The 27,630-nt window shown below is 36.1% G+C and overlaps 3 protein-coding genes across 5 annotated transcripts in view; 2 read left to right on the top strand and 1 right to left on the bottom strand.

The window, feature by feature from the left end:
* LOC146166684 (uncharacterized) overlaps nucleotides 1–26,369 on the top strand; it is a 142,487-nt gene extending 116,118 nt beyond the window's left edge. The window contains exons 2-8 of one of the 2 annotated variants that reach the window (XM_083389142.1): nucleotides 23,952–24,050; nucleotides 24,163–24,222; nucleotides 24,335–24,450; nucleotides 24,535–24,625; nucleotides 24,715–24,859; nucleotides 24,982–25,124; nucleotides 25,450–26,369. In XM_083389142.1, the coding sequence (XP_083245268.1) occupies nucleotides 23,957–24,050; nucleotides 24,163–24,222; nucleotides 24,335–24,450; nucleotides 24,535–24,625; nucleotides 24,715–24,859; nucleotides 24,982–25,124; nucleotides 25,450–25,709 (909 nt within the window). In that variant the 5' untranslated portion in view covers nucleotides 23,952–23,956 and the 3' untranslated portion in view covers nucleotides 25,710–26,369. Of the gene's footprint in view, nucleotides 1–23,900; nucleotides 24,051–24,162; nucleotides 24,223–24,334; nucleotides 24,451–24,534; nucleotides 24,626–24,714; nucleotides 24,860–24,981; nucleotides 25,125–25,449 lie in introns of those variants that run through there. The other variant, XM_083389216.1, reaches the window with a different exon arrangement.
* LOC146166686 (uncharacterized) lies at nucleotides 743–17,573 on the top strand. Of its 2 annotated transcripts, none has more exons than XM_083388785.1 (15): nucleotides 743–944; nucleotides 1,725–2,551; nucleotides 2,687–2,800; nucleotides 2,945–3,010; nucleotides 3,771–3,854; nucleotides 5,190–5,339; nucleotides 7,341–7,433; nucleotides 8,144–8,342; nucleotides 9,928–10,096; nucleotides 10,764–10,872; nucleotides 12,116–12,281; nucleotides 13,216–13,425; nucleotides 14,727–14,881; nucleotides 15,595–15,772; nucleotides 15,992–17,573. In XM_083388785.1, the coding sequence occupies exons 1-15, from the start codon at nucleotides 819–821 to the stop codon at nucleotides 16,115–16,117; spliced, it is 2,772 nt and encodes a 923-aa protein (XP_083244911.1). In that variant the 5' UTR covers nucleotides 743–818; the 3' UTR covers nucleotides 16,118–17,573. The 2 variants fall into 2 exon arrangements, with proteins under 2 accessions (XP_083244911.1, XP_083244910.1); XM_083388784.1 differs by having other exon boundaries at nucleotides 7,341–7,444; nucleotides 8,137–8,342.
* LOC146166685 (small ribosomal subunit protein uS17-like) lies at nucleotides 19,496–23,475 on the bottom strand. Its single transcript, XM_083382564.1, has 4 exons — nucleotides 23,426–23,475; nucleotides 22,770–22,892; nucleotides 20,210–20,415; nucleotides 19,496–19,668 (listed from the first exon to the last, which is right to left on the bottom strand). Exons 1-4 carry the CDS (start codon nucleotides 23,441–23,443, stop codon nucleotides 19,542–19,544), a joined length of 474 nt encoding a protein of 157 aa, XP_083238690.1. The 5' UTR covers nucleotides 23,444–23,475; the 3' UTR covers nucleotides 19,496–19,541.
* Nucleotides 26,370–27,630: the final 1,261 nt, after the last annotated feature.

Below are 27,630 nucleotides of genomic sequence, written 5' to 3'. Positions count from 1 at the left end.
TTTTAAAACGCTAGATATTGCAAATTAAGCGTTCATCCTTAAACTACATTTTTTTGACGTAATGGAGCCGGAGCAGTGGTATTAATAAGCTCCGGAGCTGGAGCTGGAACTAACCTATGATAAAAGAGAGCTCCGGAGCTAGAGCCGGAGCAATTTAACATTTACGCCTGCTCCAAAGCCCTGGTTGAAATAAGTGTTTTCAATAGGCATTTTGTTTTATAAAATTGGGATATTTATCTTTCAAAAAGTCTTGACTTTGACCAAAGAGATTATAATATAGTCTCTTTGCTTTGACTTAAATTATTTTACATAAGACTTAACTTAGACTTAGGTAAGTTCACAAATTACTTGTCTGGGACTTGAATCATTTCAAAATGACTTGTTTACAACACTGTCAAACAGCATTATGGACAACACTTGAGGGACAGCACAAACGTCGAAACGCCCTTTTTCGATGTTTCCTAAACTGATTCGGTGAATCCCCCAAAGGAAATGTGTCGGGTTTAGTTCTCGTGTTATTGTGAAAAAGCGTTCAACAATATTTATGAATTGAAAGCCTTATAAAAAATTAGTGGAACATAAACGGCACAAAAAAAACTAATATTTGGTTTGCGCGCTAATTTAAATCAAACAGAAATCGTAGTGTTACATAGCTTGTAAGCTTTATTAAAACATTACTTTATTATGTAAATTGTTTGTGAAATTCAAACAGGAAAATCAATATATATTTGTTTCAGCAACATGTAGGTCAGCACAAAATTTATATAGAAACACTTTAAACCGAACATCCTGTTCATTAATTGTCAGTGAAAATAATAATGCATGTTGCTGTATTTCTGTGGCGTCCTTCGGATTTAAAATGCTATCTATCTTCAGCTGAAAGCAGTTCATTGCCTTCATCACAGAGAGCTTATTGGTTTCCTTACCAAGAGGTTTCTCCAAAGGTATGTAATTCAAATCGGGTTTCTTAATGTTTTGTCTTAAATCAAAATACATTTCTGGTCTAGAGTCCTACCACAGCTTTGAAACAAATTAAGCAACGCACGTCGCACAATATATGGGTTAGGGCAGTGGTTCTCAACCGGGGTGCCCTGCCACCCTGGTGTGTCCTTTCTAATATTCAAGGTTGTCGCTAGTAATTTGAGAATTTTCAACAATCTGTTCTTTGCTCAATTGGTAAGCTTCTTAATAGAACTATGTGTGTACGATTAGAAACCATTATATTAAATGACATTTTCAAACATGAATTATGTTGATTGTGTTGTTCCGGTTCCATTTATAGTGACATTTCAGTAAAATACCATTATTTTTAAGGGGTGCTGTAAGCCATAAAAGGTTGAGAATCACTGGGTTAGGGTGTTGGTTAGTGTTTAAAGGAGGGCGGGTCATTAAATTTATTAAATAATATTGCTCAACCTACCTAAATGCTAACCCTAACCCAAATAATGTTCGCTGTGGTAGGATTTTAGACCAGCGCCCGAAATACTTGTAAACAAAAGGTATGTTTTTATCTGCTCTTCAGTAAAGATGTACATGAAATTCCATATGCAACTAAAAATAATATCAAGTATAACAAGGTCTTTTTTTTAAATATTACTTTTTGAATGAAATGATACACACCAAATTTAAATGTAATTCTAGTCTTGTCAAAACACATTGTTTTTTTAATTCAAATTAAATGTAAAGCAATCATAGAATTTAAAAAATATGTATTATGTTGTTAGGAGGGTGTTGAGGATGCTTTGAAGCAGCTTTTGTGTGCGTTGGGAATTGGTGATTACAAGTTGAAAGGAATCACCAATGTTTCGAGGTTTCCTGTCACTCAATCTGTCGAAAATGGAGACAAGGCTCGTGTCTGCCCATCATGTACAAACTGTGAATGCTGCGGAGAAAAAACTGTTTATAATTTCTATGTGGAATGTTCATCTGAAAGTGACAAAATCAAGATGCCATCTTCAGATGATCCAATTGACGATGAAAGCATGGTCGCATCAGATCGTACTAACAGTGTAGAGTTCACTGAATGGTTCACCATTGATTCTATGAAGCAAATGTCTAAAGACTATGCAAACACTTCTGCTGCATATCTTGATGGTCCTGAGCCTTTGTACTATGCAATGCTGGCCGTGGAGGGAAAGCTAGAGTTTATGCCCAGCACACTACTGCAAGACTTGACATCCTACTCAGCAGACTCTAGCTTGGCACAGTTAACGAATACAAAAATGAATAATGGTACAGATGCAAATGAATTACCAGAGTCTGAAGTATGTGACATGAATTCAATTAGTAATGGTCAAGTTTATACTCAACCTGGTCTGTTGTCATTATTTAATCTCCACCTAAGCAAAGTCAATTCCAGGGTTCCAAAAACAGCTCAGGATGAGCTATTTAACACTGTGGGTTTTGAAGCCGAGGAGCTTTTGTATTTGCAGCAGCTGTTTTATGGACAGAGCTTCCCCTCTTGTTTTCTTAACATGTCCAATTTCACCAATGGCCTTTGTGAGACAATCTTTGGGGAAACAGACTCAGACAGACAGAAGGATTATTTCAGGTCAGCCCCATTTCAAACCAAATAAAAAAATGTAAAGATTTCTCTTCAAAAAAATGTAGGGATTTTGCTTTGTTCTTCTGCTATTATTTTTTATCTTAAAAATGGTATGGTATATAAATCTGCAATTAATTTCAGATCCTTATGCATGGCAGAGTTGGGGCAGTCGTTTATCTCCTTTCATGAATTTTTACTCGGAATCCTTTTTATGCAACCACAAATTCAGCATGGGGGAAAAATGGCAGAACACAGGTAAATTTCCAAACTCCAAGTTTTCATTTTGTGAAATATTTAGTTCTTTTACATTATAGACCAAATGGATAGTTTAAGTGCAGTTTATTGTTTATTCTGTTAATATAATATATATTTGTGAATAAAATATATATATTGTTTCAGATGTAGATGCATATTCAGATTCTATGATCGGACCCTGGACGAAAAACTTACATTTGATGACTTTTTGTGAGTGTATTTATGTTTCTATTCACAGACAATAAATAAATTTGGGTACACTATGCACGGATCTGTAATGTAGCTTGATAATAAATTGCAAAGTCAAAAAGGTCGAGTAAATCGACAGCATCTTGATTAAGACGTTTCAATACAAGCTTGTATCATCTTCAGTTGATGCACACCTTTTTGGCTTTGCAATTTATTATCAATAAATAAATTGTTATAATTGTTTGGGAATAATTTACCCCTCAATAAATATGTTTTACAATTGTGATAGCCCATAAGTCATACTTATCAACAATAATGCACACCTATCATAGTCTTATGAGAACCGCTAGTATAGAAGGAGTGATAGCAACCGCCAATCTAACATTTGTGTTTATGTAGGAACCAGTCATGTTTATGTCATCAGTTACGTCACCACTACACTTTTTAATTAATGAATCAAGCGTAGCTTCACTCCAAAACTGACTAATAGAAATCAATGGGCGCTCAAACCATAACTTTATTTTGATGTGCATACTTAAATCCGAACATTTGAGCCAAATTTTGATATAATCCATCTATATTTTTACCCAATTTGAATTTTGCCAATTTTAAAATGTATTTTTATTGACTCTGGTTTCATACACCATAATTAGAAAGTCGCACAAGTTATTGAAAAGTTAAAAGGGGTCGCGAGAACAAAAAGGTTGGAAACCACTGCTCTAGTTTTTGAGTTTTTTACCTTGTCAAGTTGTAACCTCTAGATTTATATTTTTCTGCTCAGACGCTTGATGTCCGACATAAAAAAGAACAAAGGTGAAATTCTTAGCAATGAAAAGCTGGTGGCTGTTGCTAAGAAATCTGCAAAGTAAGTGGTTATATTTAAACCAATTACAATATAGTATTTTGCAAATAGGGACGAAATACTAGTGGTGTTTGGAAAAATTAAATATATTCCAAGTTCTTTCCAAGGTTAGTCAATAAATTGACCAAGCATTTTGTAAATAAAATATTTTTTTCATAATACGAACAGCATGTTAGCAAAAGCTGGGATCCGACATATTGCTGATACATGTATATTGTCTCCCTATGAGAGCCTGTTAGTATAGTAAAGACATCATCAGTTGTTACGACCTTTATTGCAAATACAAAAACAATGTGAATCAAAATTATGGATGTCCAGTGATTTAAATTTGGAGACTCAATACCCGATACCAAGTGGTAGTATTGGTACTCATCCAATGCAAGAATGGAAGAGGTAGTTGATTTGATACTGAATTATGATAGAAATTTAGGCCATGAATTGCTATCCAATGCGCAAATAGTTGGTTGAAACTAAAGGTAAATAAACTTTCCAATGCTTTTAGCCAATTAAACTAGTAAAAGAAAGCTTTGAAACCATAGTTTCAATAAGTTTGCTTGTCCAAGTACAGTAATGACGTGATTTGGTATCGCCTTGGATTGCGAAACTTTTTTTTACATAATATTCAATATCAAAATAAATCGTTAAGTACCGAACACCCTTTCACACAATCCTATTTCCTATTACTTTAACAAATACGTTCCAAATAAGACTACAAGAAGTGTTCTGCGAAAAGTTTTATTAAATTAAAAGTGACCACGGAAAATTTCAGAAGCAGATTTGGACAACTATATTTATTTTAGCTGTTTAAAATTCAATTAGAATTAAAATTAGATCATTTCAGTTTTTCAAAATTAGATTAGAATTGAAATTAGATCGTTTTAGTTTTCTCAAATTAGATTAAAATTAGAATTACTGAATTCTTGAAAAAGGCTAAAGTATAAACTAAAATTTGAACTAGAATTACATTTAATTATTCACAAACAATTTAGTTTAAATCGCAATTTATTCCAATCAAAATGTAAATTGCGAATATTTCTGTGCTGTTTTTATAGGTTTTTGGCTTTTAGGCTGTAAAATTCACCCAAACAAATCGTTTCGACCAAAAGTATTTATTCAAATTCTTTGCTTTCGACTGAGCGACTAAAAATGCCGTTGGACAAAGTCGCAGTTTTGGTAAAATCCGAATTAGATTACAACTAGAATTGGAGCGCACAAGCATTTCACAAATTATATTAGAATTAGATTAGTCGCATTTTGCTCTAATTCATTGAATTAAAAAACTAGAATTATCTAGTTGCCCGTGGATTGTGTAACCAATAACCATTCACTTATATGCAGGTTGTTCGGCGACCACGTGCAAAAGCAGCTGACCCTCAACTCGTTCCTGGAAACGGTCGGAAAGCTCAAGTTCCGCGGCACTTCTGGCCTTTTTCGGATGCTAGAAAAGACCTGGATAAGGAACATGAAGCGAATCCGACAATCCCCCGAGTAAACAATTGAGTATTTTCCATGCATTTTTAGACGTCACCGAAAAATAATGATATAAAAAGCACGTTCACGTTTTTACTGGCGCCACACGTGCATTTAACGATTTTTGAGAATTGAAAAATATATATATAGATTAGCGATTATAGATTTTTTGCGAAAAAAGAACAATCTTTTTTCGTAAAAAATATTTTTAAACAAAACCCTTCGTAAACAGGTGTGGGGTAATTTGACTTTAGCGTTAAAAACTAAACCTTTCGTTGCTAATTCCTAAATTTTCTGACAAATTTATCTTTCTTGGTAGGAACCTCGACGTTTGGTCGAGTTTCCATTTGAAACAATCCACTAATATAACCCTGTTTGGCTTGTTGAAGTGGTGTGAGAGTTATGATATATTTTGTAGTCCCTGGTAAGTGCTTTTAGACAAGGTGACCAACTCATACGCTTATATATGTTTTACAAAAAATGATATATATGGAAGTACAAGCCATCCTTCTAATTCTAATACAGTGTTTATTCAACCGTACATTAGCGAGATGAACAATAAATTTACATATCGTTTACGTTCCTTCTCAATTCCTCCCCAGCCGTTATTTCTGTAAAATGAAGTATAGTGACACAAATGAAACTAAATTCTTCAATCAGGTACGAAATTAGGTCATGGAAAGCGCTTCTACATTTTCCAACTGGATAGTTGCTTTGTTCTGATACCTTAATGCAGTGGTCGGCAAAATTTTTTTGTTGCGGCCCAAAGTACTCTTTTCAGAGCTACTGAAGGCCCACTACGTAAACCACTACGAAACAGTTGCGGATTGAGGATATTTAATTTGAAGGTTAAATATTACACGGCGCCTTGATGCCCAAAACAGTGCCATGTCATAATGTAAAACATACTACAAAAGAAAGGTTATATTTAGTTAAAGTTGGCAAAAAATATAGTTCGGGTCTCAGGGCCACATTTGACACGTAAGCTGAGCCAATTTAAAAATTCTATGCCACACCAACTTTTAAACTAAAGTGCAATGAATGTACGGCTATCACGCGGCCCACAGCCACATGACAACACTAAACTATTCAAAAGTAACTCGCGACCCACTAAAATTGGCTCTGCAGCCCACGGTTTGCCGACCACTGCCTTAATGCATAAAACAGATGTTAACTAAAACTGAATGTTTTTCTTAATGGTCGGTTTTTACGACACCATCGCTTAATATGCCATTAAGACAACTTTAATCAAAACCGATCTCGCGGCGCTATTTTCGGTTACGACCCCAATTAGCGAAGTATATTAATAAACCGATTTCCGACTCCCCTCATGAATAATGAAGAGCCATTAAAATTTTACGATGTTGCCGTGGTTATTTTTATGTCGAGAAAAACGATTTTATAGCCGAACGCTTCCCTAATGGGATACTCGGGTCCAAAAGTTTCTTGGGCTTGTTACTCGTTATTTCACCGGCCAATTTATTGCACAGATGGTTTGTTTACACTGCTGTGATGGTACATTCTGCTATTTTGTAAATTCTGCTACTTTGAGGATTGCTGCCTACAAAATAAAGGTTGTGGATATTAAAAGGCGAACAAGGTTGTGCTTCGTTTCCGCAGTCACATTATACCAGAGAAAACGATTTCATGCGTAGTTCGTACGAAAGCAGTCATTATTTGCTATCACGTCGTATATAAATATTATTTTTCTGACTGGTGGAGCCAAACTTTGTAACGTTATAATTTTGTCCGAAAATCGATCAGTTTCAGACTGAAACATTAAATCTGTTAATAACCTGAAACGTTAAATATATTCACTACTTGGGACGAAAACAACATCACGCAATTTGTTGCATTTAAATCTTTTGTATAAATCTTTCTGTATCACGTTTAATCGTTTTTTGTTAAAAATATACCTATTCTTTAACAAGGGTCGGAAAATACGGAAATTTCAGTTGAAAGCGTATAATCGTTTACGTTCCGGCATTATAAATCACTGTTTTAAACCTTTTTTTCCAGAAGAGGTCAGTCAAGCCCCAAGTTGTTGAACAAACGCAGGAAAACGATAGGAGGCGAGGAAGAGGACGGCGATTGCCCATCAGTCAATATGCAGCCGTCTGAAGGTACCTTTTTTAGAACAGTGATTTATCAAGGTGAAATTTTTGCCCATTTACGCAACTGAACTAAGGACTAAGGTGTATGTATATTCCACAACCCACTCATATAGGTCATATTTGATCCACCCGCAATACATGTTTCAAAAATGATTCACCATTTGCTATTACACTTTCACAACTTACATTTTGTCGCTTTGACAGTTTCAAAACTTGGTACTGCGCATGCGCACTTTGGACCCGGGACTCGGGTAGTCTTACGCAGTCTTACTCGAGTCCCGAGTCCGACTTCAGCAAAATAATCCAACTCCGTCGAGTCCCGAGTACCGAGTCCTAACAAATAAAAAACAAAAAGTTTAATAACCAATGCAACAAGCCACATCAAAAATTTCGAGAAGTTTCCATCTATTTCCTACCCAATTGTCACGCCCGGGAACCCTAGATTCCTTCTCTGTCAGTGGGTAAGTATGTGTAAGGCAAAGAACCCCTGACGTACCCCTGTCGCGTTGAAGTATGATTGTTCGACGTCATTCACCCTGAAGAAGGCGATTTCAATAGGTTGTCGAAACGTTGGAAAAGAAATATAACTAAAGGATCTGTGTTTTTTAGTAGCATTTAATCGTATATCGTGACAACTTCAAAAAGTTCGATAACCACTGCAACAAGCCACAATCAAAATCTCACCCAACCCCAATTACCAGAACCCAGCACCTTACGTCTCGACGGGGATTCCCCGACCTTCTCGCAGTCCCTCCTCCAGTCGTCGCTCTGCTCGGAACCCCCGACGTCCCCGTCCCAGGACCCGGACGAGCCCCCCTACACGCTGGCCCTCCACTCGGTCAAGGTCCGACGCACCGGAACCACCGTTGAGGCCAAATCCCTTTACGAGCTGGGCGTCGACGAGAACGTAAGATTTCTATGTTTTGTTTTCGCTTGGGTTGCTTATGGCTCCCTGGTTGCTTCCTTTAAAGAACCACTGATCTAAACCTATTTATGCCGAGTAACTGGGATTGGATTATAGAATTATTAAACACTGCGCAGTGCACATGTAACTTTACGCAGAATCGGTATCCGTCTCACAGTTTTATCCCACGCAGCATTGTTGCGACAAAAGCCAAACTTAAACAAACGTAAATATGCGACACTGACACATTCGTGTATTGCCATCCAGTGTATCAGGAGGTTTCCTGTCAGCGCTATTAATAATAATTATAATTCGAAACCTATTTATGCCGAGTAACTGGGATTGGATTATAGAATTATTAAACACTGCGCAGTGCACATGTAATTTTACGCAGAATCGGTATCCGTCTCACAGTTTTATCCCACGCAGCATTGTTGCGACAAAAGCCAAACTTAAACAAACGTAAATATGCGACACTGACACATTCGTGTATTGCCATCCAGTGTATCAGGAGGTTTCCTGTCAGCGCTATTAATAATAATTATAATTCGAAACCTATTTATGCCGAGTAACTGGGATTGGATTATAGAATTATTAAACACTGCGCAGTGCACATGTAACTTTACGCAGAATCGGTATCCGTCTCACAGTTTTATCCCACGCAGCATTGTTGCGACAAAAGCCAAACTTAAACAAACGTAAATATGCGACACTGACACATTCGTGTATTGCCATCCTGTGTATCAGGAGGTTTCCTGTCAGCGCTATTAATAATAATATTTCATCATCTAATTCATGTCGATAAGCAGACTGCAAAGAATTTTTTTTGTTTAGCAATTTTCAACTCACATTTATACGTCGTGCTTGATGTTACGTAAATAATAATTTACATTTTTTAGAAAGGAGTCACTAACACCTACCTATTTAATTAATCTTAGGGTTACATTTTTAATTGCCCGACAATATCCTGTCGGAGTTATTATACATTATACCAGAACGTAGAATATAGGTATAAGTCAGGGCGTGGTTTGGCTTTAATACCAATATAATATTGGTCTAATATCAAATTAAGTATAGTCACATCATTTGGTTGGCAAATCAGTGCAGAGTTTCTAAATCTTTTTAGTGGAAATTGTTAACATTGGAATCTGCTTTTTAGTGGAAATTGTTAACATCAGTATCTGTTTATTTTAACCAAAAGCAAATTACATTTTTGCCTTGTTTTAAATTTGATAACACCACGGAAAAAAGGTCGAGCAGATCGACATGTATGATCTTCGGTGAATTGTCAAACTGCATTACAATCCATGCATAGTGTATGCGATCACTTCAACGCAAGAAAAATGAACGATTTCCAAAAGCCAAAGCCGCTCTCTCATTTAATACCGGAGGCCTCTTTCAAGATATAAACTATAAAGCCTATATGTAATAAAAAAGTTTTCTAATTTGTCCATTAGTAAGACTAAAAAATCGCTTTTATGCGAAACCCGAAAAAAAAACGTGCTTACCCGGTTATTTGCTGTCGCATACCCGGAAACCCTGGTTTTAAAATTCGGCCCCGAATTATAATCGCTTCTTTTCACGGCAGGTGGTGTCGAACAGCTCGAGCGTGACGATGCAGGACACGCCCTTTCAGTTTCCCACCGAGAAGGTGAAGTTTGGTCGAATGGCGAGCGTCCAAGCCTTCAATAAGAGATCCCACGCAAATGAGATGCTCAACGGACTGCGATACTTCGAGCGCGCGCACAAGGGAAAGGGTGAGGCTGTGGGAACAACATGCGTGGTGGTAGCTGTGTTTTGTTGCCAGTTTAAAGTAAGCTGTGACGGATATGTGACGTAACTCCGCGACGCGTGTGCTACGTTTTCTTGGGCCAGTAACTTTTCAGGAAAGGATCTTAACCTGAACTATTGGTAGTGTTGTAAACAAGTCATTTTAAAGTGACGTAAGTCCCAGTCAAGTCATAATCAGAGCAAGTTTACTTTTAGTCATGTCATTTACATAAAAGTAAAAAAAGTAAACTGACCTGCTAAACTATTAAAGTTAGTAAACTCGTCCGATTATTATGACTCAACTAAAATATAGTCAAACGCTTTATTATGCAGCAATGAAATTGTTGATCGAGCAAAACTTGAAAATTTTAATAAAAAATACCCAATGCAGTCCTAAGATATTTGACAAAATGACTTAAATCAAATTCAAGTCATTTGTCCCAAAGACTTAAGACAAGTCAATTCAGTTGTCCCAAAGACTTAAGTCAAGTCATTTTGGTCAAAATACTTGAAAACAGTAACCTAAGTCAAGTCAATGACTTAATTCATTACAACACTGACTATTGGTCAACGTTTTGTGGTCGCACATGAACTCGTACAGTCCTGACCCCCGTCTTAGTCGCGATTTTCATCTCTGTTACGTAATTTATGCAGCTGGCGGCAAGACAGAGTTCTCATGGGGCGACGTCGACATGGCTGCTTTGTCGCGGTGTCTGCTCGCCGTTTGCCGAGAGGCGAAGAACATTCTTTTGGAGGAAGACAGGTAAGTGGGAACGCGTCTTGTGTGACTGGTGGAGCAACTTGGCCAGTCACATTGTGTACCTTTAGCTTTTTTGCCGCTACTTTTCGGATTCCTGTCATGAGACCGAAATAAGAACAACATCAACGTTTGAATAAAACACACAAAAAATAAAAATAAAATAAAACCAGTGTAGGACTAGCACCTAATAGTCGTAATAGCGTATAAATTGGAATAAGTCCTTAGCCCGTCGGAATAATACCTAAAAGGCCAAAATCAGGCCTATACTACATTTTAACATTTTTAAGATTACCTAAAGTAAAAAATGACAACTATACTTTCCAATCGAACACATTTCTTAGTTTTCGTATCTTTTTTCCTTAATTTGCATAGTAAATAAGTGGTAAAACAATCTTTATTGTGTCAATTTGTCAACCGATTGTAGACGTTTCTTTGCAAAACAATACATACAAGGTTTTTTTCTAGTTGCCAGAAAAATAAAAAAAACTACTTTTCTCAGATTCTGCTAATTTTCGAACGCTGAATAGCAAAAACGAAAATGATTTGGGATGCCACAAAAAAGTATATATTAATGACAAAACAGACTCAAAAGTGCGTTATGATCGGAGGTCAAATCTCCATTTAAACAAGGAGTTCTTAAACTTTTTTAACGCGGGCTCCCTAAAAAAGTTTAGGTTCGCGCGGACCTGGCTCGGCATGAAATTTTTAGAGACTACGTCATGGAACTAGGAATCTTTAAAAACATACTGTTTTCGGTCAAACAACTGTAAAACTGAAATCAAGTCTCAGTACATTCAAGGAGAAGGCACCAAAGCAATGTTTTTCAATTAAACTCTTATATAAGCTTTGTATTTATAACCATGAACCACAATTTGAATTGAGCCTTCGTGGACCCCTGAAAGTAGTCAACGCACCCCCAAGGAGTCCATGGATCCAAATTTAAGAACCCCTGATTCAAACGCAGGGTTCTTGAGCTTCAGTCGTCTAATATTGTGTCGATTAGTAAACTTTTAAACACGCTGCCAGAAAACAGATAACTTTGTGTAATTGTGTTTGCTAACAATACATTAAGACTGTTTTATGGTCCTATCAAAAAATTATAGCAGAAAAATGCCTGCACAAAGTTATCTGTTTTTTTGCTAATTTTCTAATGCGACCTACTGTTTACTATATCTATAAACCCCCAAAATAGCAAAACGAAATCCCCCTAAAAAAACGAAAAAAAAACAATTAACTTGCACCACAGGGTTCTCGAGCTTCAGTCGCCCACCTACATACTTGGCGACCTGCACGGGAACTTTCACGACCTGGTCTGCTTCGAGAAGGCTCTCTGGCGGGTCGGGATGCTGCTCACCCCCTGCCGCTTTCTCTTCCTCGGCGATTACGTAGACCGGGGGCCAAACGGGGTCGAGGTAAGGTCACGGGGACACCATAGGTCATTGCTTTTTTGTGTCATCACTTTTGCTTATTCGGTTAATGGTATACGAAATTGATAATGAAGAAAAATTGCTTTCTGCTATTTTTTTTATTACATAAGCGAAGTGGTGTCACGGGGTTACTATGTGTTACTTTTTTTATGTGTATCGCCATACTTCCTCTTTTTACTATATGTCACTGTGTTTTGTTTGTTTTTCACCACTTATGCTTATTTGGTTGATAGCGCACGTATCGGGTAATATTTAAAAAATAATTTCCTCGGATTTTCTGCTAATTTTTTATTGCATAAGCGAGGTGAGGTCACGGGGTTACTATGGGTCACTGTTTTTCTTGTCTTCACTTTGGCTTATTTGGTTTAAAAAAATAAGGTCAACACGAGAAGGAAAAAAATTATAACAGGAAAGTTCTCACGCAACTAACGACCATTTACTTTCGTGTATCGCCATACTTTCTCGTTTTAAAGCCGAATATCGCTCGGAAGTTCGCACAGAAGATAACATCGCGAAAAAGCATTACCTCGTCGCGGCACTTTCGGCATATTTATGTTGATAAATAACAAACCTTGCACATTAAAGGACACAATTCACAATGTTTTGCATGGTTCATCATTGTCGATAGTCTAGAAAAGGTTAAATAAATTGCTGCAAGTATATAGCACTATCTTGTGGTCTTGTAAAATTGCTGAAGTTGTGTTGAGTTGCAATTTACCATTTTACTAAGGTTTCAAATAAAGGGCGGCATAAGGCACAAACTGAAAATAACAGAAGATGACATCGCAAAAAAGCGTAACATATAGTCGGGGCAATTTCGGCATATCTACATTGATAACTTAACTAGTTTTGCAAACCTTTCATACAACCACCCGTTTACGCCTCCTGGTGACAAGCATGTTTTATTTTTTTCCGCCAGGTGGTGGCGTACCTTCTGGCGCAGAAGATCCTCTGCCCGAACAAGATCTTCCTAGTTCGCGGCAACCATGAGTTGCGAGACATCCAGGCCGCCTTCACTTTCCAGGCCGAGTGCATGAGCAAGTTCGGCCAAGAGCAGGGAGCCAAGATTTGGGAGGCGATGAACGCTTGCTTCGATGTGCTGCCCGTCGCCGCCGTGGTCGACAAAAAGGTATAGGGGAAAATTACATTTTCGATCTAACCTTGGTCTTTTAGTCAAAATAAAATTTGAAAATTTTTTATTATTTTTCGCCATTATTTTTTTGAGATTCTTCTTTTGGTTCTTTGCGAAAAAAAAACCCAGAGCCATAGCAAAAAATAAGAGCACGTTTAAGGTATTAAGGCAGGGGTTCTTAAACTGGGGTCCATGGACCCCTTTAGGGTCCGTGAACTAGTTTTAGGGGGTCCGTGAAGGCCAAATTGAAATATTGGTGTATATTTAAGAAGTAATAAATTTTTTTTTTTTTTTTAAGGAAAGAGTTTAATTGAAACTAAAACGTTTTTGCACTGAATGTCTCTATTTGTATTCTTCTTTTCACATTTTGTGGACTGAAAACTGCAGATTTCTACAGTCTATTTGTATTACGACGTCATTTTTTTAATTTCTTGCTTACCGTGGTCCACGCGAAGCAGAAAAAAACAATTTAGGGGTCCGCGGTGAAAAAAGTTTAAGAACCCCTGTATTAAGGCGATGAACTCATGTTTCGATGTGCTGCGCGTCGCCGCCGTGGTAGACAAAAAGGTATCGAGGGAAATTAGATTTTCAATCTACGGAACTTTTTAACCCTTGGTCCTTGTATTAAAAAAATAAAATTAGGGAAATTTTTAATATTTTTTGGCATTACGTGCAATCGCGAATAAGATTTCAGTAGATATACCGTTTGTCAATCCCCTCAATATAATAATGCTATTACTGTATACCAGGGGGGCAACATGCGGCCCGCGAGGGGATTTTGACCGGCCAGCACAGTTTTGGTCTTACACGAAAATTTGTCCGCGGCCACAATCTGCCGCAATCCCCTACTACTTGCCTACTACGTTAAATAATAGGGACTGTTAGTTATCTTTAGTTTTTTTTTTTGCTTAAATTTAGAATTTACAATGAATATTTTCCCATGGACTTTGCCAAGAAACGTAAAGTTGACACGGAGTGTCGCGAATTTAACAAGGATTGGATGCCTAAGTTATTTTTCACTCAAGTCGGCAAGAAAGCAGTATGTTTGTGGTGCAATGAAAGTGTGTTAAAGAGTACAACAAAATACGATTTATTCCCCCTTTTATAGGTGGATAAATACACGATTAATGTATCAATTCAGGAATTAATTTCACCTTATCCGGCTCGCCGACTAGAGAAGTTTTCCGCCCTGCAGGATACCCGTAGGGCTTCAGGCGCTAGTCCCCTATTACTTTGCTTTTAAATAGTTTAAAAGTCGCATATAATTGACCAAAATTTTTTTGTCACTTGTTTCTCAGATCTTCACAGTCCACGGGGGAATCCCCAGCCGGGAGTTGTACGGCGACACCCACGAGAACATAGTGGACGCGATAAACGAGGTCCCCAAACCCCTTCCCGACCCCGAGACGGAAAGCCCCCTAGCGTGGGAACTCATGTGGAACGATCCGATCAGGTGAGTGTAATTGAAGTGATTATTGCAGTTTTCAATGTAATTGTAATGTAATTGAGCCAGTTTCAATTTGTTTAATTGTAATTATAATTTGCTAAAATTTTGGCTCAATACATTGATATTGAGAAAATTGAAGTTTCAGTGACGAAAATTGTAATTGATGTAATTAATTACAGTTTTTAATGGAGTTGTAATGTAATTGAAACATTTAACGGAGTAATTGTAGTTGAATTGAATTAATGTAATTGATCCGACTCTGGAGGCGCCGAACGTGGATGTGAAGAGTGTTTTAGACGCTTTGGATTTCTCTTAGAGAGCGTCAAAACGCCCTGGAATTCAACCAAGTTATAAATAATTTTGCAAACTAATTTCTGTGGCACAGTCTTAGTGTGGCAAAAGTGTTAAAAACTTTCCTGAATTAGCGTCTAGACACGAGGCCATAGAATTCCAAAACTATCTATTCTATGTTTTATGCATCTTTGTCAAATTATTGTTACGTGTTTCCCAATTTTAGATAGAAACATTTTTCAGCACAAAGGTGCAAAAATAAATTTTTAAAAAGCGAAATGGTTGGCTCAGTAAAAACCGGCAACAGCTGTTGTCTAAGAGCTTGCATATCAATTATTAATATTAAATAATAATTCCATTTACCTAATTGCATGCAAACTCAGTTGTGAATCATCAATGACACAGTTGTACATTAATGGCATCGACAGGCTTGAAGACTGCGCTTTGGACGAACTAAAGCGTCTCTCCCAGTTGGGCGGATTTGTTCCCAACCAACGACGTCGAACCGCCAGTATGTTCACTTCCGATGCGCTTGAGCGATTTCTCGCCGATAACGGATTCAGTCACGTGATCAGGGCACACGAGGTCCAGCAAATCGGATTCAAGGTGATGGCTCGAATTACTTGTTTATTTTGTCACGCTCTTTATGCTTAAAGAACGCCTCAATTTTTTTTATACGCTGCACAGTTTGCCATATACCCTTTAGTTTAAACTGCTGTTGTTTTTTTTGTTTTTTTTTGACAAAAATAAATATAGATGCAGCAAAACGGCAATACCCCAATAATTTTAATAAATGTCGGACTTTTGTGTCTTACCGAAATATAGGTGCAACAAAACGGTAAGCTGCTGACTGTATTTTCGTCATCCTACTACTGTGGCGGTTCGAACGAGGCGGCGTGTATCTTGGTAGATGAACGTAAGATCCGGACTATCCGCCTGGACACAACCTGACCTTTCATGGCGTCAACCCTCGCAATGGTTAAAATTTTAAAATTCTGTGCTTTGCGAAACTTAGGGATATTACTGACGCTGGTTTCTAAATTTTATGTAAGCCAGGCAGACTCGCCTGCATGCCTATTTGCCAGTGTTGTAAACAAGTCTTTATAAAATGACTTCAGAGCCAGTGAAGTGTAAGTCCAAGTTATTAGGTAACAAGTCAAGTTCATGTCAAAGTAATTATAATAACCAGTCAAAATCCAAGTCACCATGTTTGCAATGGCATTCAACATAAATGTTAAACCTACTAAATCGGTCAAAACGTTCCATTCTGAGCAATGCTTGCAAAATCGATCATCAAAAACGAATAACAATTTCGAATTTTTTATTTTAATATTTGGCGTAAATAACCGAATTTTACTAAAAAGCATTTCAGTCAAATCAAGCCATTTGGTCATAACAACACTGATATTTGCGACGTTTTATTTTAAACAACAAAAAGTTTCGGCACCCGAAAAATCGCTTGAACCACAAAGTTGAAAATTACTGCCCCAAGCCTACTCGCTTCTCAGTTTACAGAGATAGGGTTCATGGCATGTTTATGACCATTATCTTCATTTCAAATAACATTTTATACAATTGTTTTAAACCTGGCCTCGATTGTATTAATATCTTATAATGCAGTCTGTTCAATGCCTACTGTTTTTTTTTCTTTGTCCTGACCTTAACGTTGAACTGGTGTTTTGCGATTCTTACTTTAAGATAAAGCACTAAAAATGAGATGTTTTGCACAAACGCTCACCGCTAAGGGTGGACTTAGAAAAATCTATGAAAAATTTATTTCATAAGGTATGAATACCAATGTATTATACTCTATTTTCGCATTGTTATTTTATAAAAAGTTCCCTCAATTCGCCATGTAAAAATACACTTTTTTTTACAAAAATGACAATATTTTGTTTCACATTTTTATATATCGTTGCTTTTGATTTGCCGCTTAGCGACCATGCAACCGTTACACGAAACGCAATTTTTGCCGCTTGACAAACCGCTGGCTGAAAGGTCAAAGGTCAATAAGCGCTGTAAGGCAGCAAACAAAAAATTTGGCCCACAGTTCAATATAAGCCTTAACAAACTCAAAGATCTTTTGACCAAGTTGGTATGCGCTGCACACTCGCTTGTTTTTGCGGCTTAGTTGATTGAGCTTGCAACAACGTTAAGCATGTGGAAATTCAAACTGACTTTTTTTTTCTGTTTTTTAGATCCAGATTATTTTGCAAAGGAAATAACGCTTAGCAAGCTAATATTTATATTACAGTTCCGTTGCGCCTGATGTTTATAATTTTATGCCGTAATTACGTTTTCTTAAACATCGTCTCTTCATATAAATTTGTCCTCAGCATTGAGACCTTAATGAAGCGTATAAAACTTGTTGTCTTTTTAAGTTGAATTGTGGCTACATGATTCGTTATATTCGTTCTAGTTTGTTTTGTATAACGCTTGCGTAAAAATCTGTTTCTAATAAAAAGCTTACAAGCCTTTTTGTTGTTGTTGACGAGTTGGTTCTATTTTATTGTTGTATTAAAACATGTAGTTTGCATTTACAAAGATTATCTAGTTTAACAAACCGTAATGGGGTAAAATATATTTTTGTTGCAGCTTGCAACCATATTTAAAAAATATAAAGTGGTACTGCATAAGAATGCCTTAATTTAGGTGATATTTGTTTTCAAGAGTTGTCCGCTATAGAGTAGCATTTTTCAAATTGCGAAAGTCATCCATCCAGACTTGGACAACTAGATTTATTTTAGCTTTTTAAAATTAAACTAGAATTAAAATTAGAGCATTTCAGTTTTTGCAATTTAGATTAGAATTAGAATTTGCTCATTTTGGGTTTTCTCAAATTAGATTAGAATTAAAATTATAACATTTCAGTTTTTCCAGATTAGAATTAGAATTAGATCATTTTGAGTTTTCTCAAATTAGATTAGAATTAGAATTACCGAATTCTTAAAAAAAACGAATTGGAACTAGAACTACATTTAAATATTCACAATCAGTTTCAGTAAATCGCAAATTATTCTAATAAGAAAGTGAATGGCAATATGCGTGTGCTAATTTTGATGCCTTTTAGCATAGATTATGCTTTTCAGACTGTAAATTACGTTCCAACCAAAGAGTTGGAATTCAATTTTTTTTTCACTAAGAAAAATGCCGTTTGGACAAAGTAGCATTTTTTGGTAAAATCCGAATTAGACTAGAACTAGAATTAGAGCGCACACGCAAATCACAAATTAGATTAGAATAAGCCACATTTTGCTCTAATTCATTGAATTAGAAAACTAAAAGTATCTAGTTGTACAAGTCTGCATCCATCCAGACAAACTTATTTTTTTCCACAAATCTTCTTAATTTTAAACAGAACGCCGTTTAACCCTCAGTGTTTTTGGCAAACTTTTTAAATGAAGTCGTTTTGGCGAAGGAAAACAAGTAAAAAGTTAATGTTATTGCCAAAGAATTGGATCCGTGGCGGTTTGCTAACAGCTTAGGGGAATTTTTACAAGTACGTCACTCGACTTCGTAGCGGATTTGGGGCCTAGTTTCTAGACTGACGTCATTTAGATCCTTAATTTCTATTTAAAATAATTTTTGGTGTACTTTGGCTTTGTTTCCATAGGCTGTTCGTTATACAAAATATTAAACCTAAATGTAATTATAAACCGCTTATCATTTATTTAGGTTGCCAATTAGTTAAAAAGAGAGTTCGTTTGGTCACCTGGTGACGTTGACAGTATCCACATTACTTGTTTACTCCAATGCTGGGCTGTACATATTAATCCTTCTGCGTATTTTGATTATATGTGGCAGTGTAAGGTTGAGGCCAATTTTTTAACCACTTTATCAGATAACTGTTAAATTAAAACGCAACTACAACGAATACGTTTTTTGCTTAAAACTGAAACATATGTAGTATTGACAAGTTTCTAACAAAGATTTCTTAAGTGATGTCCAGTAACCCCTTGGGATACGTGGACTAGTTTTAGGTGGTCCATGAAGGCCTAGTTAAAATATTAGTGAATATTTAAAAATCGACAAATTTTACTACTACGCTTAGGCGCTTTCTTGAAAGTATTTAGACTCCATTTTAAATGCAAAATGTTTCTTTAGTTAACTTGCTTCCGCGTTGTAAAAAGTTACCCCTTGAATAAGCGAATTTTTTGCCGGAGATCACATTTCTGCATTAAAGTTTTGAATTCGACTAGAACAAGTTACAAAAAAACGGCTTAAATTGAATGATTTAGCTTTCATGATAAATCTTTTTGAATCTAAGTAAAAAATAAAATAAAATTATGAAGATCTAACGCAAACCACTCAAAAGAATGCACACGTTGAAAGTTTTTTTTCATTTTATTTTTTGGGGCATAACCAAGCGCTCTCACTAATATTTAGAAAACTGTTTCTTGGAGGCACCCTTCGCTTTGGCGATCTTGATGACGTTGAACCTGACCGTCTTGGAAAGAGGTCGGCATTCACCCACTGTTGCAAGGTCACCAACATTCACATCACTGAAAATAAAATAAAAATGCTAAGTTTAAACAAATGTGTGTGTCGCAGGGGTAGAAGTGACGAACAAAACAATAAAGGTGAAAACAAACAATTAAATCACATAACAGTCCTAATAAAAGTCAAAAAAATAACATATTCCTGGAAGGGTAACCATTTACCTAGCATATATCTGACTATTTACCTGGCACAGTGATTCTCAACCTTTTATGGCTTACAGAACCCCTCAAAATAATAAATATACTTTCAGCACCCCAAATGCACTTTCGTTTTTACTGAAATATCACTATAAATGAAACTGGAACAACACAATCAACTTTCATTCCTAAAAATTTGCAAATACTTATTGGCACCCTTGAGCATTAGAAACGGCATACGGGCGTTGCGGCATACAGGTTGAAAACCACTGTTCTAGCATATGACAAAGCAAATTCTGTAAAACCTATGTCATACCTAACGGTTTTCTAGTCGACTTTGCAAACACCATACTAAATACGACACACAATAACTTTTAACACATAAAATTATTAAAAAGCAACATACCGAAAGCATGGCGAAAGATGAACCGACATATTCTTATGGCGCTTTTCGAATCGGTTGTACTTGGGCACATAGTGAAGGTAATCACGTCGGATCACGATGGTTCGCTGCATCTTCAGTTTGACCACTGTGCCACTGAGGATCCTTCCACGAATCAGAACATTGCCAGTGAAGGGACACTTCTTGTCAATGTAATTACCCTCGAAGGCCTGTCAGAAAATTTAGTATTAAGATATTAGTATTACTAAACATTCAGAATTTTTATAAATAGTTCAAATTTATTAACAAAAATTCCACTTTAATTACAATGAGAGGTATTTTCAGCTTATTTAAACAAATATCAATTGTCTGCTTCGGTAAAACTAAAACCCAAATCGGTATATTGGGTATATTGAAGAAAAAATTACAGAAAATACTGGCAAGCATGTTTGTGATAGTTTTTACAATTGGAATATAGTAAACCACCCCTTTTTTGTTGTAGTTATGCCACCAGGTCATAAGTGCAGGGTAGTTAGGTGGTTGGTTAGGGATTAAGTATTGCCTACTACCAATCAGTGATTGGTGAATTTTGCTTCGGGTGACTACCGACCAGGGCTGGGGAGCCACCGTAAAATAGCATTAGCTCCGGCTCCAGCTATGGAGTTGTAAAATTCAATCCTTTGGCTCCGGAGCCATCAAACACACACCCAATGACTCCGGCTCCAGCTCCGGTGCCACCAGTCACTTATTCAATGGCAAGTTTTAAAAATTGCTTTTGACTAACTAACGTTGGAGATGGAACAAAATATAATTTCTTAGCTTTAGCACCACAAATTGAAAAAAGGCTCCAGCTCCACAAAAATAATAAAAAGGGCTCCGTCTCCTGCTCCACAAAAATAATAAAAATGGCTCCGGCTCCACAAAAATAATAACAATGGCTCCGGCACCAGAGAAAATGCTTAGCTCCGGGCTCCAGCTCCCCAGCCCTGCTACAGACTAGTATAAATATGTACATAACTTTTACACAGTTAGGGTAGAGCCAATTGTAGTGGTCTGCGCTTAATTGTAAAGCTAAGCGCAAAGCGTCAATCGCGCTGTCAGTTTACTGGACAATGCAGGGTTGTTCCTAAGCAAAAATTTACACTCGCCAGCCTGTCGAGCGGCTATCAATCAGCACTCGCCAGGACGAAATAACACTCGCCAAAAATATTTGGCGCCGTTTGCAAACTTTTGTCTTAGCGCGGCAATTTCTTGGGTTATCCTTAACCTGTCTTATGGTTTCTAAACGTAAACATTAGTTTTTATAAAAAGTCTGGTTGTTTATTTCCAATGAAGCAGTTAACACTTAAAACAATGTTTTTTCAGCGAAATATTTGAATCTTTAGTTAAAAAATAACGCAATTTTTCTAAAAATGCTCGCGCTTGCGCTCTCGTTTTTTCGTATTTTTACTTTCTGTGCTTGAAGGACGTTTCACCGCAGGTTGCTTCGCGCCACAAACAAAACGCCACATTTCACCTACCACCATAGTTACTGGTTGAACAGCAAATACTGACAAAATAGTCAAGTTTACATCTAAACATTCATTCGAAAAGTTAACAACCACAAGCACCAGAGGTTCTACGCTGTGACGCCCTATAGTGGGTCATTTCAATTTCCGCAAATGGTTCGGTTTGTATCTTAACATAATTCCCATAAAAAAATATTATTTTTTAAGCTTTGTCTTGGTTGACCGCTATTAACTTAAAAGATCGCAACACATGCTTACGTAGACTAATTGTTAATTCTCAGCTGTAGTTACACAAGTAGGCGACACAAGATAACGTATTTTTGTTAAAACGGGAGTGGGTGTCAATCAGCACTCGCCAGGAGCGATTTGCACTCGCATTGGCGAGCGGGCGAGTGTTTAAGCTCAACCCTGCAATGTAAATTTAATTAACTTTAGTACAGCTGCACATTTGAAAAAAAGTTGGCACTGGTCTAGAATCCTACCACTATTTATCAAAAAAACGAATTGTCAAAATTGCAATTGCAAGAAACAAAAAATTTGGGAAAGTAAATATTAGATTATAACACTGGATCCACCCAGTCCCAAACCTAACATCACTAGGGTTCCTCTCCGGGAATGTTTCTACGGGAAATTACCAGGATTTCCCGCGAAATAACGATCCCGAATCCTGGGAAATTTTTTTTACAATCCCAGTTATTCGACAACAAAGCAAAACTAAAAAAAAATGTCATTTTTGACTAATATAAAGAAAAAAAATATTACCAAACCTATTAAAGTTGTTGCCTGAGTTGCTTTATTTGGGCTTAGCCGCTTACCAGCGGAAAAATCCTAATTAAATTTATTTTACAGATAAAAATGTTCCCTGCATGCGCATGTTTTCCAAATAAAAGCAAATAAGAGTCCAGCTTTTAATACAAGAAGGTTTAATATTGCAGAAGCAATACTACAGAACATAAATGAGCTAATTTTTAAATGTTTAGATAGAGTAATTTTAAACCTCATAAAAAAACATCAAACCCTCAAATGTTAGCAATATAAAACTAAAATATAGTAGAATTTTCTAGACAATTTTTTACCTCTCTTGGTGTCTTGAACCCCAATCCCACGCTTTTCACATGTCGCAACTTCTTGCTGCTGCTTGTCAGCACCCTCTTGCGGTTAAGAAAGATGGTGGGCTGCTTTTGATATGCCCTCTCATTCTGCAAGCAAAAAAATAAAGGTGATTTGAAATAACAAACATTACAAGAAAATATCACTTGTAATTGCTTTTCATATTTTGTGGCCGCCAAACCTTTGCAACAAAGATTTTTTGGCCAAAATTTTGTTATAAATCGCTAAGGCCTATTTTTCATTGTAAATTCACTAGGCCGGCGATATTTTAGGTCACAGATCTTTGACGGGAAGGCATTGGAATGCAATTGGGATGAACAGTATAAAAAAATCTGATTTATTTATATTTAGGCTACAAGTAATCTTGGACAAATATTAGGAGCTACAATTTTGAGAATTACCTCCAGTTATACTTAATTTATTGGTACAAAATATAGTAAAGACACCATTTCAAGAAACAAATAGAACTCAGGGGCAGATTCTTTTAATTATAGGTAACGGTGTGTGTTGGAATTAAATTGAATGACTCTTCAAAAAATTAAACCATAAATACATCATAATATGGCCAATTAAATAGTTATTGTCGGTGATAAATACGGTTTTAAGATAAATTTTCACAAACCTGTGCGGAATCAGCCATGGTGATTGAAAAAGAGGGAAAGGATATGACGTTTTTCGACAGAAAGCGTGTGTGCAATCAAGCATTGAATTACTTTACCTTTTTTAATTTTATTTATTTACCGTTATAGTTGCTTTCAGTTATTCCACTTGTTATATCAAAATATATTCAATAGTTGTCATATAAATTAGAAATGTAATATTTTTTGTATTTTAATTTAAACTGAAAATATTTTTATTGTAGGTGAAAATATTACATTACCATCTTCTATTTTATTTTAAAATGTTTTTCAATAAACTTTTTAAACAACAACGACGATAATTTTATTATCAACGAAATGTATCGACCAACAGATTTATGCTGTGTTTTATTATCTCTTAGGTAAATTATAAAATAAATTGCAACGGCTGATTGATTTAACAACTGTCAATCAAAACCCCTAGAGACGATTTTTCTACTTGTTTTTGTTTGGCGATTTTTTGCAACTTGCCAATGCTATACTTCATTACTGTACCTAGCTAGCATTGCAGAATCATGTATAGCAAGACGCAACTGTTCATATTTGGTGCTGTTTTAGCATTAATTGTGGCCATTGTTATACCATCGTTTTTTATGTCTTCAAAATCTGGTGAGTTTACTAATAATTTATCATAGGTTTATTTCACAAAATTCTGAGATCGATTTTGACCTATATATACGCCATTTAACTGCTTTGTTTAATGTTATATTATTTTTAATAGCTTCTAATGCTGATAGCTCTAATCAGTTCAGGAATGTTCCTCGAAATCCAAGACCAGAAGGCTAGTATATTTTTGCTCTTTAATTCTTTAAAATGCATTCTATGGTAATGGAGTAATTTTGTTGGACTCTGCAAATCAACATAGTTTATGTCTTAAATATGTCTTTACATAGGTTCGCCAGCACCAGCTCCAAAAGGCAAAGGATGGGCTATTTCACTTGCTCCATATTATTCCCTTGGAGTGTTCGCATATGTTCTTTACATCATGTATAAAATTTCCAAGAAAAAGGTACAGTATTTAAGCTTGCTATTAATATAGCCAATAGTAGGTTAGGTTTATGGTGGAGTTTTACACAATTTTACTTTATTTTAGCCAGGCATCTCATCTGCAACTAAAAGAATTTCGTCACCAATTGCAAAGCCACCAACAGACAGAATAGGAGGGAATCAAAAAACTAAAATAAGTAATGAATAATATTTTGTTTATTTGCTGCAATTTGAAGTTCAGCTTTAGTCGGGAATTTTATTTAAATTAACAAATTTGTACTTTTAGCATCCTTTGAATTGCAACAATTAGAAGAAAAACTTTCAGAATCGGAAAGAACCGTTGAAAAGATTTTGGAACAGGCGAACAAAGTAATCACTGAAGTTTACAAAAAAGAAATGGAAAAGGTTGACAGTGATGATAGTACATTGAGGTTCGCACAACCATTCAGATTAAAGGCAATTATTTGGCTAACTATGAACATCCTTAATTTCTTTCAGGAAAATTATATGCCCAACAATAACGATTAATCAATTTTATCAATTTCCATCCTAGTGATTCCTCAGATTCAAGTATACTAAACAAGGATGATGACATTGACAGCACGTCACTGAGTGATTCAGATTCACTAGATGATGATTATGACAGACCAAAAATTGTTGAATTGGGAAGCAGCTCTGACGAAAGTTTTAATGAAGGTATAATAGACAGAAACTCATTCCAGTACCTACCCGCCAAGGAACTTTGGCATACAATGCTTGCCAAATTGTCGCCAGTGACGTCATATGGCATGAAATATCGTTGGGCTAGTGAATTTTTAAAAAAATCGGCCTTTCTAGCCTTTATAATTGCAAAATTTTAACAAACGATCATAACCAAAGTTTTTTTTTCTTTGCCGACCACTAATTTTGGAATGAGAAATAGCCCGGAAAATGCCTTAATTGTTTGCAAATAATTTGAAAAAAAAAATTTACCAGTTTAATAAAACTTTTACAGCATTTGTTATATTATTCACTTTTTCAGAAAAGGAACACTATGAGGATGTCAGTGACAGTGACTTCCATGCGGGCAATGTTAAAGAAAACCTTTCACAAAGTGCCCCTTTACTTGAAAGTACTTGCAAAAAGAGGCTTGTAAACAGTCTGATTGCCAAAGTTGGCGCACCAGAAAGTGCTGAATCAGAAGCTTTGGTAGAAGACCGCGAAAAACTTTTGTCAACGACAAAAGAAGTGATGTCAGCCATGAACGAAATTAGGTCCTACATTAAGGAGCACAAGTCCTGACATATTTGCATTTCTACATATTTCATGTTGCGATAACTTTTAATACTTATGTGGTTGTCATTAAAAGAAGGAATTTTGAAAAATCTATATGGCATTACTTCATATTAATGTTCTTAAATAAAACCGATGATTTATCAGTTGTACTTTGAATTTAAAGGGTTGATATGTCTTCTTAGAAACCTGTATGAAAACCCTTTTCAAATATCATAGCCATATTGATTTTAAAATCAAACTAAGAATTGCTTTGCTCCAATCTTGTAAATCTGAGCAAGTACTTTGTATGAGTGACATTTTTATTGTTCTTTAGGTAATAAGAATTGTATACCATGTATTTGCATGTTTCTTTGTTCTGATTTGTAAGACTTATAAATTAAAGCTTTCCATCGCGTAATCTTGATAAATGCTTTACATTTATAAGGGGCTCAGTTAAATAATAAAATATGCTAAAGGTTTACAAGTTACTCTTTTGAATCAATGTACTGCCCACTGTGTATTAGAATACATTTTACCTATCCTTGCGTAACGCCGTCAATACTGTTACCGATGTTTCATATGATTTTAAAGTTTATGCCAAAAAATATTACGTTGTCATTGTTGCTATTGTATACCAAAGTTTACTGTTGAATGGAATACGTCATGTTACTAACGTTTGCTATGAAAATAAACGTTAAACTGCTTGTTTATGCTGCTTTGATTTACTAAATTCAAAGGATGTACCAAGTCAGGGGTTCTTAACCTCTTTATGGTCGTGGCCCACTTTTATTTTAAAAATGTTCTGTAGCCCACTTCTTAAATTGGTTATATGTAACTGAAATGTGTAAGAAATCAAGAATAACTTGAAAATGTGAAAAATAAATAAAAGTATTTTATAATAACCTACACATAACGCAACTGTTAATGCGAAGCTTCGAGAATGTACTGTAAAACGAACTAAAGAATAAAACGAATAAAACTACAATTTTTACCAACTGCAAATTCTCTGTGGCCCACCGGTTAAGAACCCATGTGTTAAGTGAAAGTTTTAGCGTCTGTTGTGTAACAAAAACGATTGTAACTCTACAAACCAATCAAATTACCAACTATAGAACAACTGACAAATCTGTTTTAAATTGAGTTGTATCCATATGCTAACACGCTAGAAATAGCTTTTAGTCGGTTTGAGATGTTTTAGAAACTAGATGACAGGCGAAAACCTTTATTTCACGGTACGTGACCTTCTTTTTAACGAAACAGATGCGTTACGTAATCCGACTAAGCTCGAAAAATCAATAAATGCTTTTTAATGTTAACTTATTATATTGTTTTAGAAAGGTTTGAAGACATTTGATTTGTTAAGCGAATTTTTGTTCGAGTACACTTTACAAATATGTCGTTTGAGTGCGAACATATTGTGTTCTCAGCGACATGTGGAATAATTTTGCTGCTTGGATTTGGCCAAGTATGCCTCGGCATCATTTTAAAGTTGACCTACGACAACTTGATCTCACAAGACTATTTCTCTGACGCTGTAGCCCTGCTGAATCAGTCTTATGGAGGCTACAACTACACAAATAGCATAACCACATTTTCACTTGTTGTTGGAGGAGTATATCTTATTATATCAACGGTGAGAGTTTATATTGTAAAATAAGGTTGATACAGGAAAGATAGAAATCGCTCTTCTGGTGTAAACGAATTATAAATCGACACTTAGGCATTAGATACCAGCTTGCCTCAACAGGGTATTATTAAAACCAGAATGTGTTAACTAGCTTATATGCTAAAACCAACGTTTATCGTTGTCCGACAGTGCAGTTTTGCCCTGGATGACCTCGTCGCGTCACAGAATGTCGCACAGGCCTACATCAGCGATGCCTAGATTAACTATTTTTTCTATAGTCTTTTTATAGGGGAAGGTTGCCCTAGATGGGACGTTGTCTGA

Source organism: Ascidiella aspersa, chromosome 1 (assembly GCF_963924565.1).
Source record: "Ascidiella aspersa chromosome 1, kaAscAspe10.2, whole genome shotgun sequence".
Classification (NCBI taxonomy): Eukaryota; Metazoa; Chordata; class Ascidiacea; order Phlebobranchia; family Ascidiidae; genus Ascidiella; species Ascidiella aspersa.
Note: the sequence above shows the minus strand (reverse complement) of the source record. Positions and strands in the feature narration are given on the sequence as shown.

Bases quoted from the DNA above. Each gene is read 5' to 3' on its own strand.
- LOC146166685 (XM_083382564.1), bottom strand. The intron at 20,416-22,769 runs GTAAAAAATTGT...ATTTTCTGACAG, and splicing joins GGTTCAAGACACCAAGAGAG to GCCTTCGAGGGTAATTACAT. The intron at 19,669-20,209 runs GTATGTTGCTTT...TTTTATTTTCAG, and splicing joins CATCTTTCGCCATGCTTTCG to TGATGTGAATGTTGGTGACC.
- LOC146166686 (XM_083388784.1), top strand. From the start codon at position 819: ATGCATGTTGCTGTATTTCTGTGGCGTCCTTCGGATTTAAAATGCTAT. The intron at 2,552-2,686 runs GTCAGCCCCATT...AATTAATTTCAG, and splicing joins AGACAGAAGGATTATTTCAG to ATCCTTATGCATGGCAGAGT. The intron at 14,882-15,594 runs GTGAGTGTAATT...TGGCATCGACAG, and splicing joins ATGTGGAACGATCCGATCAG to GCTTGAAGACTGCGCTTTGG.